General features: G+C 29.6%; 1 protein-coding gene across 8 annotated transcripts in view; it reads left to right on the forward strand.

Annotated features, from left to right (window-relative positions):
- The window catches only part of LOC106687050 (YLP motif-containing protein 1), a 75,357-nt gene extending 59,136 nt beyond the window's left edge, over positions 1-16,221 (forward strand). For 7 of the 8 annotated variants that reach the window (XM_014430715.3, XM_014430718.3, XM_014430716.3 and 4 more), the window contains 2 exons: positions 2,480-2,595; positions 3,217-4,155. In XM_014430715.3, coding sequence (XP_014286201.1) covers positions 2,480-2,595; positions 3,217-3,357 — 257 coding nt within the window. In that variant the 3' untranslated portion in view covers positions 3,358-4,155. Of the gene's footprint in view, positions 1-2,479; positions 2,596-3,216; positions 4,156-14,243 lie in introns of those variants that run through there. The other variant, XM_014430720.3, reaches the window with a different exon arrangement.
- The last annotated feature ends 607 nt before the right edge of the window (positions 16,222-16,828 follow it).

The raw sequence follows: 16,828 nt of genomic DNA on the forward strand, positions 1-16,828 counted from the left end.
AAAATATATATGTTAGGATCATCAGATGTAGTAAACAGTACTTATATTCAGCTTAATGAATTAACCCTTTCTAGCTGTAAATTTTTAGTTTATTTCATGAAACATACTTATGTAAAATATAACTCATTTATTTGTTTACAATTAGAGAAGTGGGTGGGAGAGGTAGATGTTTTCTTCCTCGATTGTACACCCCCACACTCCTCCAACCAACTTCTAGATTATATCTATTGTTGAATAACTACCACCGACTCTAGGAGATAAGAACCTTAATAATAATTTATCTTTTTTCTAATATTTGTGAGAAAGAATAAAATAAAAGTATAAGTGATTCTATTTTGAAAACAATGAAATAACTTGGCCTCACCTAAATTTCTATAAAACTTCTTAAAGAATAAATGAGTGTTAGTGTATATTTATTAAAGACGCCATCTAGATCAAAACTATCCTATCATTAGATCTTGGACTGAATTGATTACAGGTGAGAACAATACTGTTTCATATGAAATTTAATATTTTTTATTTAGATCGTTAAATTACACTGTTATTACATTGACTTAGTTCTGCTGAATATCAAAGTTCTGTGGAAATAGCTTAGTATTGATACATTAGTATTATTATTATTCTTAAATTTAGTTCATAGGTAAGAATTTAATCTGATGTTTATTGTAATTCTTGAACTTAATTTTGTTGTTAGTGATTTACTACTTCTAGAGTTTTAATCTTTTTGTAGTACCCTTTGAACTAAGATTTCCTTATTAATATAGCCCCTAATAGCTCGCTTTTTATTACAGATGGAGAAGGCATAAGAAAAATTATTATTATTATAGAAGAAAATATCTACTATTAACGTCTTGATTTTGTGACTAAGTCAAGCTATTGTATTAATTTTTAAAATATCTCAATTAATTCTAATTTAGATAACTTCAGTAATAACGATTATTAGTAAACTTACATATATATATATATATGAATGTTATGTTAATGCAACTACTAAGGGAAATTTTTGAAGTACAGTATCTACCACTAGGAAATTCACTATAAATTTTGTTTCACTCATTATGATTTGAAACAAAAAAAAAGAAACACTTGAAGATAAGAAGCTAAAAAAATTATATATTTTAGGTTGACATTTGTTTGATTATTCAGCTTTTATTTTGTTCATTTGTTTCTGAGTTATCTTGTTTGCATTGATTCTTCGTTTAATGTATGCATATATTGATGCGGGAATTTCCTGTGCAACAGACAACAACTTTTTTAAGAAGAATTGTGTGTTTTAACAGAAAATATGTTTCAAACTCAAAAATATAAAAATTATTTGTGGTTATCATTCCAAAAAAAAAATTTATGAAAGAAGGATTTTATCATGATTGACGATTCATTGGCACTGAAACAATAGAAAAAAATAATTATGAAGACATAATGTACCTTCTGTGAATTCTAACTAGAAGTCCATTTGTAAGCTAGAGAAAACCTCAAAAGTGATTTTACTTTTGCCAGCAGTCATTATTGAATCTAGGCCCATAAAAAGAAGATTTTGGTTACAAATATTCAGGAAATTACTAGTTCTTATGTAGATGAATCAAAATATATAGTATCGCTGCTCCAAAAGTAAAGCTTTAAATCTTTTTTTTGCATCTTATAGATGGTGCAACATTTTTTCATTAATTTTGATAACAGTAGGATTGTTGCTGATGAAGAGTTATCAAATATTAGAAAGATAGTATGTAAATTGTCAAATTGTAATTGTGTTTCAAAATATTGGAAAGATATAAAGAAAATTGTTTAAATGTAATTATATTTCAAATAATTGCAGTGAAATATATTTTTTTATTAACCTGTCGTTTAAATCTATAGGTTTCTTTGTTTAAGCTTTTTTAGCATAATTGAATTTATTACATGGTAGTTTATTGATGTAAACAATTATTTTCCCTTACTACTTTTAACTAAATTTAAGTCTTGTAGTGAAGGTACTGTTTCAATATTATGACAATATATTTTAATTATTTACTTTTGTGAGCTCCTTTTAAACTCCATTAAGTTTCTAATATATTTTGTAAAATGTAGCTGACTATTTCTTTTCTGCTTTTACTGCCACTGCTTTGATTAATAATTCAACCCATAAAAATGTGTTAATTAATACCAATATTTTTAACTGACAATGTAAGACAAATTTATTTGAAATTTAGGCTTTTTGTTTGTTTTGTTTTTATTTTACTTTTTGTTACTAGTGAATCATTGCAATGATTTCATTGTAATCAATAATTATTGAAAATTTTCTGCTTGAGTGTTCCTTTCTACCTAGTGCTCACCAACTAATGGTTGGTCAAATATATTAAATGAATATAAGGAATTCTTTATGACTTCCAATTATAGTCTATATCACCTCTTACTATCAAGAAGTATATAAGATAATTGATGACTTCCCCATAATATTTTTACTACTTTGGTTGTTGCATGTTGTGTGTTCCGTCTGTTGCAGACCGGCTCGACGGGCTATCGAAGGCAAGGCGGGCCACCTCCATTAAGGATTGGCTTCAGCTTCCAGAGGACTACTTCGAGACTTCCCAGTCCTCAACGGTTCCAGGGAAGAAGAGGGTAAGTTTATTCATTGTTAAATTGAAATAACATTGTCTCTGGAACTTATTAATGAAGTGTCTGGGCTTCCTTATTTGTACATATAGGATGGTTGACCATAAGTTAATTTGGAGGAGATGGTCAGGGCTGCGGTCTAGAAGGAAGGAGTAATATTAATAACTATTTATTTATTTTCTATCGACATTTTGACTTATATTGAACCTACATTGTAGGTCCTCCTTGGGGCTGTTTAGTGAGAGTGTAAATAAAAGTCCCATAAATCATTTTATGTACTGAGGTCATTTTAAACATCTCTGTTTACAATACAACGTAGGTCAAAACTTCAGCAGAAAATAAATAAATGTTGTTACTATTTTTCTTCCTCATTTATGTTTTTTCTATGATATGATCAGGGTTGTTATATTCAGATTTCTGTAATGTATAGAATTACTCTTCTGTTTGAAAATAATTCCGTGTCAATATATCTGGATAATTTATAGTCTTGGGAAAATAACAGTTCTAATTAATTAATTGAGCATTACATTATCATATTGTTGTCTTAAAAATTTATTTCTAAGAAACGTCACTCTTCAGTTAAAAATAAAACTGTAGTCTAAGATGAATTTTGTTTGTTTTTTAAAGGTACGGTGGGCCGATTTGGAGGAGCGGAGGGAACAGGAGAAGATGAGAGCGATAGGATTTGTTGTTGGTCAAACAGATTGGATTCGGATGCTAGATCCATCTGGAGGGCAGTCAAAACTTACACAGACAAAGTATATTTGAACAACCATAGAGCTTTAGTTAAAAGCTCATCCAGTTATAAGATTTTTTTTCTTTTTTTTTTTCCTCTTTTTTTTTCGCCCTCTTTAATTTCCGAACAATTTTTATAGTAGTAACTAACAAAGTTGAGCTCTATAAGTGTTGGATGGAAGTTATGCAGTGAACATATTAAGACACTTATGTACAATGTGTTGTGAAATAAATAATTATAACTACACGTTTGAGCAGTAATGTATCATATTTTACACAATTTAAATATACATTTTATTGTAAAATAGTTGTCTTCTCGACTTCACTGTATGTATTTTTCTCTAATTTTTTTTTTTGTTGTAGTTTTTATATAATGCTTTGACTTAGCTGTTCAATGTTCATGCTTTGACATATTTAGCACAACCAGTGTAAATTTTATAAGTGTGAATATTTTTTTTTTTAAATATTTTATTTAAAAGTAGTGTTTAATATGGTTGTGTGTATAAACATAATTGATATTAGAACAAATTTATTTAAGTCTCGGATGGTTAGGAAAAAATAACTTTTTTTTTAATTTATTTTTATTGATTTCGATCTTTATGAAAATTTATTTCCATCATTATCTCAAATAACAGAATAAACTTTTAATTATTTGGTTTATTCTTTCTTTTGTAATATAGATTTATGAATTAGATTACTTTATTATATGATCTCTCTTGCTGTTGTTCAACATCAGCTAGATTTTCATGTCTCATGGAGAAAATTGTAATATTTCGAAGCAATTGTTTCATTGTCTGTACATTAATAAAAATTAATATCTTATAATATCAATATTCTTTAGAATTATTTCGACCTTTTTGCCATTAAGTCATTTTTTGTGCCATCGATATTGTTATTATTTTCCAAGGCTATTATTGATTGGGTGATAATGATACTGTTTCGGAACTTAAAAATACTTATCTTCATTCGCTTCAGAACCAACAGCTTAAGAAAAGAAATAAAGATAGGATTACGATTTATCAAGTATTTATTGAAGTTCGACCGAGCAGCAGTATTAATTCTTAAGTGACAATAAATCAAGTTTTCATTTAACTGTTGAAGTGAAATGACTAATTGGAATCAGAAATATATGTTTTGAAGAGCCAATCTCTCTTAGTCGAAGTTTTTACTTTTTTAGATTCTTTATTTTATGTTATGTTTTATTCTTTCATATTTTGTTATTGTGTTGTTGTTAATTTATCATTCTAATATTTATTGTTTTAAAAATAGCTTAACACCGATAAATATCCTTTGTAATGATTTTTTTTTTTATATGAATTTATTTAATGAAAAAATTACATTAGGTTTAATATTTTTTTTCTTAGTCTAAATTTGCACTCAAGTTATCTAATGGCATAATAAGTCATTATGAACCCTAACCCTGAATAGGTAGTGCTAGTAGTAGGACTCACTTGTTGCATTGGAGATCATTTTCTCTTCAGAAATATTCGTTAGTTTTACTACCTATGACGTTTTCAACTTATCATTAATGTTGAAGATGGAATTGCTGTTATCAAAGTACTAGGAGCTTTATCTATTTTTTTTTTAAGTTGTGCATGTAATAGGTGCTGTTTTTAAATTCTGGACTTTTCTCCTCTAGTGAGTTACTCTTTTTTGGACTTATTGATTCATTGAATCTCACAATATGATATTTATTAGCTTCTTTCATACTAAATGTGTGTTTTTGAACTCTCCTTAATACTGGATATAGCCTACAACAACCTTGAAAAGGAGGAGGAAATTAGTTCACTATACCCATGGGAGGGAGGTCATTATATCCAGTACCAGATAACTTAAGCTAAAATTCTTATTGAAATAAAAAATTATCTGTTTTACGGATATTAAATACAATATAAAAGATGAATGTCCGTGGATTAGCTTCTGTCGCAATAACCACTAAGAAGAAGCAGTTCTTATGTGTATAGAATAGAACACAAAATGCATTTAATTTATTAGCTCTAATATTTCCTTCCTCACCTGCCTCCTTAGCCCATTAAAATTGTCTTATCCTACCTTACAAAATTTACTTACAGGGTAAGGAGTTGTATGTTAGTATAATATGATCCCACACACATTATGTAAAAGTAAAACAATCAGTTAAGATGTTTTTGTTTTTAAATTGACTTACTGAAAAGTTCATCACTTGCTATTTAAACTTTTTTATCAATCCTGCATGCATTAATATTTTTGCTAAAATGATTCGCTCATCTTCTTATTTTCCTTTCTACTGGCTTCAACTTCTTCACTGATTTCTACATTTCCTTTATCATGAGAATTAATGATTTCTCCTTATGACAATTCACTTTCCAAAGCTAATTTGTTGTCTATTGTAGAATTAGAGGACTTGGGGCAGGAATATGATAAGCCACATGATATTCATTATTATTATTATGATATTCATCATTCATATATTCAGAGCAGTTGTCAAAATTTTATATTTTTAATGAAGCAACACTGCATCGTTAGAGATTTGGTCTACTCCAGTATTGGTTGTCAGTTTTCTCTGTCAATTGCTGCTGTCTTTCATTTTCTGACACCAAGCAGTACAAACTCGTTCTTGCTACTCATCTATTTCCGTTTAGAGGTTCATTCATAACTTTTAGGTTTGAGTGATACCCATCCATGAAACATGCTCTGCCCAGTGTAGTCTTGCAAGTTTCATAAATTGTTATAAATCCTGGTCAAAAAATTGTATAATTCATATTCAATGTTTTGTGTTATTCATATTTCATGATATTATGGTGTTGCATTTATATAGTAAATAGCTTTATAGGGAAGCAAAGTAGCATTTCATGCAAAATACTAATTTTCTTCAAAATTGTGGGTTGTTGTATTCTTTTCCAGACTCATTCAATTGTTTTGATATTGCATCTGGGTTGACCTGAGTGGGTGATTCTGAAGACAATCCATTCGATTCTTATAAATGAAATTCATTCTTTTTGGTCCCATAAAATTGCATCCCAGAAATGTTTGAAACATCTAAGAGAATAATTTTTCACCATTTTGTGGAAAATTATTGTTTGGCTACTTCTATGTTTTCCTGCTGGTTTATTAGTTTTACCATTTTCTAAATGACAAAAAATGTGGAACTTTTCTTTTGTTTTTTTAATTGTGGTCCCCGATAGGCATAGTCAACCAACAAAGACATGGCTTTACAGATGGGATGTGTTTGAATTTTTGTACTCTTAAGCCTGCTACCTCTTCCTGTAGTCTGGACTGGGCACTCAGTGTGAGGCGATTCATTAGTGATAAAGTGAAAAGTGAGGTTCCACACTTTCCGAAGGACATTGCAGGGAATCTGCCTGAATAGGGGGTATAAAATAGCTTTCACAAAAAATATATGGATCGAAGTGGGCAATTATGTAGAAAAATAGACAAAATCTCTGTCTTAATAAAAATTATTAAAAAATACAGATAATTGATAAAATTTAGTATTTCTAAAAAAAAAAAGAAAAAAAAGAGACCTTTCTTTTTGGTATTATCCTTATATATAATCCCTTCATCTTTACTTGTCAATATAGCTAAATATTCATGGACGTCTATCCCCAATATTGCTGTAATGTTTAAGTCACGAACTATTAGAAACATTATTTCCTTAGAGTCCTGTTTTCCAGTCCCGATTGTATATTTTAGTAATATCTATTTTAACATTTGTTACTGTGACTTTTTTGTTCTCAAATATATCTGGATTAATGTATTTGTGGCATATTTCCAAATTTTAGTTGCTCCCTTATACATTTGGCGTTTTTGCATCATTAGTAGTTTATATACCATTTTCATTTTTTTAATATTATTTATGTCATTTTTTTATAAAAAGTATGTTCAGTTTAGATCCCAGCATTAAATTCATTTTCTTAATTGACTTATACTATTATAACTCAGCTTGTTTTATTTATTTTTTAGTATATCTTAAATATCTTTTTTTTTTCCTGGTACCTAGTTATCTTAGGATTGTTCTTATCTATGTTTTTAGAATTGCTCTGTAAGGAAATTTAAAACTGTAGTCGAGATATTTACTAATTATTCTTTGATACATACGAGGTAAAGTTATTTTTAAATATATTTGATGAGTATTGGAATGAGTCTAATGTTAATTAAATATGTTCTGGAGTTATCACCTTCACACTTACTGTCATTGACTCTTTTAATAATTTACTGTTAAGATTTTTGACGTTGTTTATTTATTTTTATTTAACGAATATATATATATATCTTCAATTCAGCACTTATATATATATAAGAAACAATGGCACCATAATGATTCATCAAGAAAATTTTCATGCTAATGGATGATATCAATGTATCTTAATTTTACAACAAAGAAGTCATATTTATTATCTATTGTCTTATATTTGTTTAATTTAAATTTAGTGGTTTTACTTTCCATCAGATGCACTTCAAATTCTTCCATTTTCAGGGGCAGCTCATCTGAGAGATAAATTAATTATTTTTTAAATGGTTTATTATAAGTAGATTTTAAATAATAATAGCGTTATATTTAACTGAACTATTAGTTATTTCACATCATCTATTCAAATAATTCTTTTGGAAACATTAATTTTGGTAATGTTTAACTTTAAAAGTCAAAAGTTTTGCAATTGTGTATCTGTAATGCTGATTGAGGTTCATAATGTACTATATTAGGAACATGAATCACATTGCATTTTCCATTTAAAATTTATAGGATTAAATAAAATGTGAGATAAAAAAAAAAAAAATACAAAGTTACTATAAATATTATATTATATTATTATAAATTAAGATTTAATTTTTAAAAATGCAGTCAACAATTTAATTTTAGCGAAACACTTTTTTTGCATCTCCAGTGACCCCAGAAAGGCACAACAAAACATGGTTTCCTCGTCTAATCGTAGAAATTAGCTTTATCTTAGATCACTTCATTATTTTATCCTAACCTAAATATAAATCTGAAAATTCATCTTCATCAGTGGTTCAAGTCTTGTTCAGAAGGAGAATCCTCCCTTTCTCCTGTTTCAGTGTCCATTTGTCTTCAATTTCTTCTTCAGGATTTAATAAACTATTCAAGATCATAAATATGCCTTTCTGACATATCTTTGTGTCTGAAGAAAATTATATAATTGGATGAAATTCATTTGTCAGATTATTAAAAAAAAATTAAATCTGTACCGCTTTGACCCATGAAGGGTCAGGTGTGCAGTACTTTGTAAGAAAGACCAAGGAAGTGGAAGTGATTTGGTCAGGACCAAGCTTGACTTCCAGATTTTTACCCAATTAAGGGTACCCACTTAGTGAGGCTGGGTGAACCTTGGAGGGCTGACTCATGGCTACAGTGAAACGGAAAATAATTATTGGCTACACCTGGATTCGAACCTGAGTCATTGGAGTTAGTAGCACAGTGACTTACCATGGAGCTACCCATTCCCACTTTGGTATTCAGATAATACCAACATCTTAGAAACATATGTAAGCATCTTATTCATAATAAAGTTTGTCTATCAATATTTTTTTTTAAATTTCTTGTTTTTTTATTTCCTGAATATCTTCTTGATATACTATGCTGTTCCTACTATAACCTATAAACCTTTTTGTGGTCAGATGATGTGATGAAATAACTTAATTTTGATTATATCTGAAAGTTAAATACATTCCTTAATATTAATTTTATTTCAACTAAACATGTACCTCTAACAATCAATGTTATTCTACCTTATCTAGATAACATTAATTTAACTGCATTGATTTTTATTTTGGTGTTTCTTCTACTAATAAGTTAAGTGATATTCGTGTTTAGTGGGTTGGTATTGTTTCTTTATTGGTTTTAAAGTACGTATCTACTTTAACCAGAGCAGAAAGGGTGGTTTTTGTCTTACAGGTTGTCAACCAATTCTAGTCAGAATGAGGTCTTGATGAAGTTTCTTTCAACCACAAAATGAAGGTTGACGCCAAGCCAGATTCACAACTGTGTGTTGGATATCACTTAAATGGTCTATATTGGATTCCATCATCTATTTCATGCCAACATTTTGTTCTTTTAGTGAAAAAATTAAATTATTTAATTACCTATCTTAATTACCTAATTAATTTAATATCCTTATCAACGTAAACAAAAAGCGATTAAGAAACCGCGGTAACGTTAATTTTAAATTATTTCAAAAGTAATGAGTTCAAATCTCCTAATTAATTTAATATCCTATTAACAGTAATAGGATGAAATGAATCATGACTGCCATGGTAATTCGTCAAAAGAAGAAATTATCGCTCAATTAAGTTTTTGAAAATCGTTATCACAGTTAGTCCAATGCACATTTGATTTTCCAGCTATCTCATTGTGAATACATACAGGAATGTATGCATGTATGAAAGATATGAATTAGTGTATTTGATAAATTAATCTAACATATTTTTATGTAAATACTTTTTGCTTATTTGATAAGAACCCATTTTATTTAGATTTAGTTTTATGCTCATTTTTGTTTTGTAAAGAAATTTTCTTTTATTATGGATGCTACTTCATTGAATGCATCTTACCTCATATTGGGTCTGCAAGCCATTGCTGGTTACCAGTCACCTCTGCCAATCAGTACATTGTTGGGTAATCATCCTCCAATCCCTGCCACTCAAGATCCTATGAGCTGCTCCTCTTAGTCAAGTGCCAGGTATATCTTCACTTTTTATTTTTCTGGACATCTCATCCTCTGATATACAAGCTACATAGCTGGCCCACCTCAATCTTCCCAATCTGATGTGCCTCACTATGTCTGTTTCATTGAGCAGGTTACTCACCTCTTGATTATATACTATTTTATACTTCAGTCTGATAGGTCCAGACAGAAATATAACATAATTTTTCTTTTGAAAGGCTGTATACTTTGTTAATCGGTCTTTGATGTCACCCTCATTCTGAGCCGTATGTTTGTCTTAGTCCTAAGAAAGTCTCCCGTTAAGTACTGTGATTATTTATTTATGTTCTTAAGTAATGTTTAATTACTTCATGAGTCTTCAATAGAATACTGTTATGAACAATTCAAAATAAGACAACTTATGAAAACAATTATACTTGATAAAAAAATTTTCTGTGGTGTATGAATATTATTTATGTACTGCAGTTTTTACAGTTTCGCTCTAGGTTATCTTTTTGTTTTTTATGGGATCAATGTTTCTTATTATTAATTTAATGTTTAAGGATATTTATATAATTTTATAAATATTTCATCATACACATTGTATTTCATTATTCTTATTAAATGCATTTTCGGCATTTCTTCAAATACTTATTTCTTTTATCTTCTGTTTTTACTGGTAATTTATCTCAATTATTTTTAAGATGCGATAGTGTAACTTTCTAAAATATGATATTAATTGAACTAAGGCTACGCTTTTCTTCTGAAGTCCGTGTTTACCCATCAGACATCATTTATAAAATATGTCAACGGTTTTTTGTCTTTTTATTGTTTATTTTCTTACTCAAAAGAATATTTTAAATAATTGGCATTACTTTTTTCTGAATGATAACACTGATATAAATTGCTATTTCCTGCCAAAGAACTGATAGGCTTCTCTCACTTCTCAGAGCAAGAGGGGCTAAGTTTTATTTAATAGAAAGCCTTTGAAGATTATCTCAATTGTGTTAAATAATTTAACACAGTAGTGTTCAATGATCTCTATTGAGTCTGGAGTTACTCCAACACAATCCTCCCTTTGACATCTAGGATTGGTTGTGATCGTGAGAAGTAAGGATGTATTCACCAACAATTCCTCAAAGCCACATTAGTGTGCATTAATTTATTAGTGATATGGAGGGTTAAACAAAAGCTGAATGAATCCCTTCTTGAATACAGATATTAAATGAAGCAAATAATTAAGGTCTGTTAGGTTTATTCAGTGATGTATGCCATCATTTGTTTGATGAAATGTTCTTCATACTTAAAAGTAGGCCTTCAGTCTTTCTTATTGGATTTTTTTTATAAACACGTGTTAGACCATCTGGACTTCTTGTTTTGTCCTAGGCTATTATCTGACACCATAAACTAAATTTATGGTGTTAAATATATTATGTATTTTGAATTTGATGCCTGAGTTGCTGAGCTCTTAATAAAAAGCCTGCAATGAATGAAAACATACAACCCTCTTATTGAGACTTTCTTATCTTACTAAGAGAACATTTACTTTTAACTAGTAGAGTGGTAGTCAGTTGGTTGAAGTACCTCACAATCTTTACATGATAATTGTGCCAAAAATCATTTAAGCAACTATTGCCTTCCTGACCTGCTACCATTCCCTAGTTTGGCAGCTTGTTTGTTCTTAATTTAAAAACACCTACATGTAATGGATTAGAGGAGTATTTGCAAAAGTTTACTTATATCGAGCTGCATTATAACTCTTGCTAGAATGAGGGATCAGCCTGGCTCTTTTAAATCCTATAAAATTTTTACCTTGTCCTGAGTCATGACTTCGTAAGATCCATTTTTTGATGTAATGACTCTCTACCCATTTCCATATGACATTTTCAGTTCAACAAGTTATTCTTGAACAAACTGCATTTGCAAAACTCCATGTCATTTACACTGTATTGAGAATATAACCTTAACATAGCAATAATAAAAAATCCTAGTTACTTCCTGTCCCTCAAGTATACTTTTTATAATATTTAAAATTTTCAAAGCATTTTAGAAACCAGTCCTTGAGCTTCTGTCTGCAGTTACTGTCTCTTCCTTAGTAACATATATTGTACAAAATAGTTACATGGTCTAGTATAATAATTTGAGTTTTTTTTTTAATCTGTTCAGCCAACAAAATAATTGAAAAGTTGTAATTTTCTTAAATGAGAGAACCTTTAATTGTATTTTTCATAATACATTCATATAGTTACTAGAAATATACTTAAAACCACTGCGAATTAAGCCATCAATATACACTTGCTGAAAGACTGTGCTACTCTGCAACCCTTCCAATTATTTAAAACCATGACTTATTCTCATGGTTACTATCATAGCCTTCTAACAAAAAGTTATAAAATATGTGTTGTCTTCCAAGATCTCATCTGTTTATATTTTTATACATCTATACACAGTATATTTAGTATCAAATGTTTATATACTATCTTACTTAGTATGGCACTGCAAATCTGTCATTATCTGCAGATACCGTACAGTTGAAAACACTGAATACATATCATTTCTTAACCTGAGGCACCTTCAGACCATCTCAGTCTTGCTATTCATCTTTAAGTCTATAGGTAGATTTGGTCTGCACTTGTTACGTTAATCTCCAAGTGCACAAGAATTCTTAAATTTTTTTTTTTCTACACCAAAGGAGGGATTTCTGCTATTTTGTTTCGAACAGCCCCGTATACTTTAGCTTTGTTCACGTAACTACTGTCTGAAATTAAGTCCACCGTTGCCGCACATGTAAATATGTGATCGCCGGTCATCTCACCATCTCCATACAGGACGCAGTCTGAAGACTCAGACACTTCTATTCTCTTCAGGTGGTGCTACAAATAGTCATGTCCAGTGGCCAACCTGAAGCATGCCACTGCCACCGCTCTTGGTAAATTCAATAGTTAAAAATTATGAGAACTTGTTCATTTGCTTTTGTAGTTGTCTATTTTTCTGAACCTTACAGAAGGATTAGGCATGTTAGAATATTATGGAGAAGTTGGCCAAAAATGGAGCTTAATTTTTAAATCCTCTTAAAGCCTAATTGAGGGATACCCAGAGGTTACTGCCTCATACTAACCAGAATGGGAAGTATCAAGATTCATGTCTCACCTGCCTCATTAAACTCATATGGTTCCAAACCAAATACTCTGGGACCCTCACACCTATGTACTTGAGGATCACGTCCTCTAATGAGAATCCTAAATGTATCCGTAGTATCACTTTATTGACATTGTAGGAAAGCATTTTGATTCTCTGTTCCAGCAAAGAATTATCCTCTCTTTCTACTGGCTTATTGTTTACTTCAAGAGCTAGTTTCCTTTCAAGTATTATGAATGTATTAGGTATTTTTTTTATTATCTGATACAAATATCTTAATTTATTTTTTAACATTACGAGGTACTAAAGAATGTATCATTAGTCTATATGCTTTAATAACATGTTAAAAAGTAAACATACATATGGCATAGGCCACCATGTTGGCAATGTTTTACTAGAAAGGAACTCGTCCATTTTGCACAGTGTACTCACATATCTCTCAGGTTTACTTTTATCATATGTTCTAAGCTACTTGAGATATCAAGATTCTTTAACGCTTTGTGAAGCACTTATAAGTTAATGTTACTATAACCTTCAGGTTACTTTCCTTTTCTTCTTTATTACACATTAGTTTTATTCCAATTTTTAATTTCTTGTTGTAATGGTAAACTCATTCTGATTCCACACTCATTATTTTTCTTACATTTGAATCATCAGCATTTGTCCCTTCCATTATTTACATTCAGCTGATTTAGGAGTTGAAGAAGAAGCTTTAAGTCTGAAGTTGTTTGTTCATTGTTTTTTATGTATGAGAAAATAATTTTATGTTGATTAGTAATCATTGAAAAAAATTGATTTGTTGATACTTCTTATTTATTAGTATTAGCTTATGGAGTTCTTGGCCTTGAGATCTTTTCCTTACTCATTGGATTGCTGTATTAATCGTGATATCTATTGTCTCCTTTTAGCGATTGAAAAGCATTAAGTGTTCTTTTGTTTCATCTGGGCTGCGTAGCCCATCTCAGTCGTTACTGAGCCTGAGGTGATCATTCAAGTGATTATCTTAACGAAACGTTCATTAAAGGGGGTCACAACACTTTTTTTGGTTCTTAATGCTTTACTAAATCTTTCTGCCTTATCCATTTCTTGGTCAATTAAATTCTACAAAATAGTTAACTTTTTTTCCAACATTTTTTGTAGGGAGTTCAACTGTAGGCCAAAACAAGGGTAAGCAGAAGATCAAGTTGAAGTCTGATGAAATGAGTTGTGGGATAAATCATTTGGAATCTTCGCAGATCCAGCTAAGATGCAAAGAGTGCAAGGTGAACTTCCTCCCAAAGTAATCATGAAATTTAGTTGTGTGATGAAATGCCTAATGCATCTCTTTTAACCAGCTAGTATCAATGTGAATCTTTTGCTGTTTATGCATTTCTTTGGAACCTCAGGGATATTATGGAACACATTGGGATTGCACTGGATAAGATTAAGGTAATTGAAAATATGTGACAAATTGGATTAACCAGTCATTTTATGTTTTAATATTCCAGTCATTCCTCCAAAATCCATTTATAAACCCTTCCTTTAGGACTATAACATGGAATAACTTTTTTTTTTTATGTATTTAAAGTATTATTAAAAGTGTGAATTTCTTTGTAAGGTTTGACCTTTGGATTGAAGATCTTTTATCTTAGTTTCTTATCAGTATAATCTATTACTTCAAAACTAATGAATATTCATATATGCCCTTAGAGGGTATTGCTTATTATAGACTGCATGTGTTTATGGAGGAGAGTTGAATTTGTACAAAATTCCAAAACCACTGTACTATTGTTGTACAGGTTGAAAATTAAACCAAAAAAATTATAATTATTGGAAACAGATTTTATTATTTTTAAAACAGGCTATTGATTAAATATGGAGAAGGATTTAATTTAATTTCTGATACATTGAGGAAAGATCTTGGAACCAACTCACATTGTTTTTCCTTCTTTAGAAATTTATCAGAATCAAATGTATGTGCAGTATTAATCTGTGGTAAATTTTAATTGAGATCGTGAGAATAAAAGTGGTGTAAGTCAATTTCATTCTCATTGGCTCACTTATACCTAATGATTGATCTTGTTGCTGTGGTTGCAATAGATTATTTGCTTTTTAGAAACATACTACCTAATAATTTTACTTTTTATTTTTTGGAATAAAAATAATTTTATGATTTTTCATCACTTTATGATTGTTATTTTCAAGAATAGGTTATTAAAAATTATGAATTTTTGAGGCAATGGAAAAATTATTGTGTTTAAAAGTTTTTAGTAAAAGAAAATTTTTTGATTTTAAAATAAGTCACTTTGTTGTTTTATTAGAAATATTTAGTTAACTGGCTGGAAATTTCTATTAAAATAATTTTATCAGTATTATAGGAAAAAGAAAAGTGTTAGGAAGATTTCTGCATCTCTTTATCTTTTAACAACTACCATTGGTAATAATGATGTGAACATTAATTTGAATAGGCGGCAGTTTCCTCTTGAGTGATTAAATAAATTTTTACGGTCAGATTAAAATGAGCGCTACATATTATTTTGTGAAGTGAATATGCCAATTACCTAGATAGTTTTACATTTTGTAGAGCCAAACATATGTATATTTAAAGTATTTACATTTATTTTGTTTTTAATCAGCCAGTTCATTGATTTTTGTACATTTCTCTTGAGAAACCAACTAAAAGTTACCAATTGGTAATTGTTCAGAATAAAGCATCCCTCCCATTTTCTCTTTTTCATCTGAGAGAATTTCATGCCACATTTACTTGAAAATATCAAATTTATGAAACTTCTGGGTTTGTAACATTTTGATTATTTGATAACAGAAAGTTATCAAAGAATCAAATCCTCCTAGAACTGAATATATTAATTAAAATAGTAGCCTGTATTGATACAGTTACATTTATTTGTCACTTCGTACTATCACATGATCTTGAAGTGATAAGTTTTATTTACATAATAATAGGAACTCCTAGTTTCAGGTGAAGACTTATGTTATGAAAAACCTGAAGGGTTGGGGACAATTGAAGATTCTGTAGGATAATGGGGACCACATTATTTGTAAATTGATAGTCCTACTTTCTCATTAAGTTCTTTCTTGATTGATATTATTAATTTCAAATACAGAGATATTTAAATAAGTTTTTTTTTTAGACATTTGACAAAGCTAATAGGCTAAGGCTCTGTTTTGTAATTATATATTGTAAAATATTGTCATGATAAATATTAGAAATTAAGTGATGCACTCAAACCATAGTAAGTATAACAGTGCATCATTGATAAAAAATTGTTTATCATTTTGAAAGATAATCCCATTTCCAATATCAAATAATTTTAAAGTAAAGTCATCACTTGAAAGATTAAATCTTGTATTATAATATAAAAGGTTAATTTATCTTGTAGCAGAACTCTAGTACAAAGTCAACCTTGGTGAAGGCCTAAAGTTTAGGCCAGAATGAAAGCACAAATAAAATAAGTTTTATTTATTTGTATTCTTTCCCCCACTGACAATCTTCTCCTCATAAATGGTTAATGACTATTGTCAGGCTCTAGTTTCTCTTGGAATGAGTTTATTGAGAAACTCCAGCAAATATTCAGTAAAAATTGGGTATATGTTTTTGATTGTGATACTAACCAACAATTAAAGATACTGTTACTGTTGTTGCTAGTACTGAATTCATCATAATAGCTATGCATGCTCAAAAATCAATAAAGGAGTTGATGGCACAAAAACTAAAAAAAAATAGA

Source organism: Halyomorpha halys, unplaced genomic scaffold (genome assembly GCF_000696795.3).
Source record: "Halyomorpha halys isolate HHAL.00 unplaced genomic scaffold, Hhal_1.1 Scaffold910.1, whole genome shotgun sequence".
Classification (NCBI taxonomy): Eukaryota; Metazoa; Arthropoda; class Insecta; order Hemiptera; family Pentatomidae; genus Halyomorpha; species Halyomorpha halys.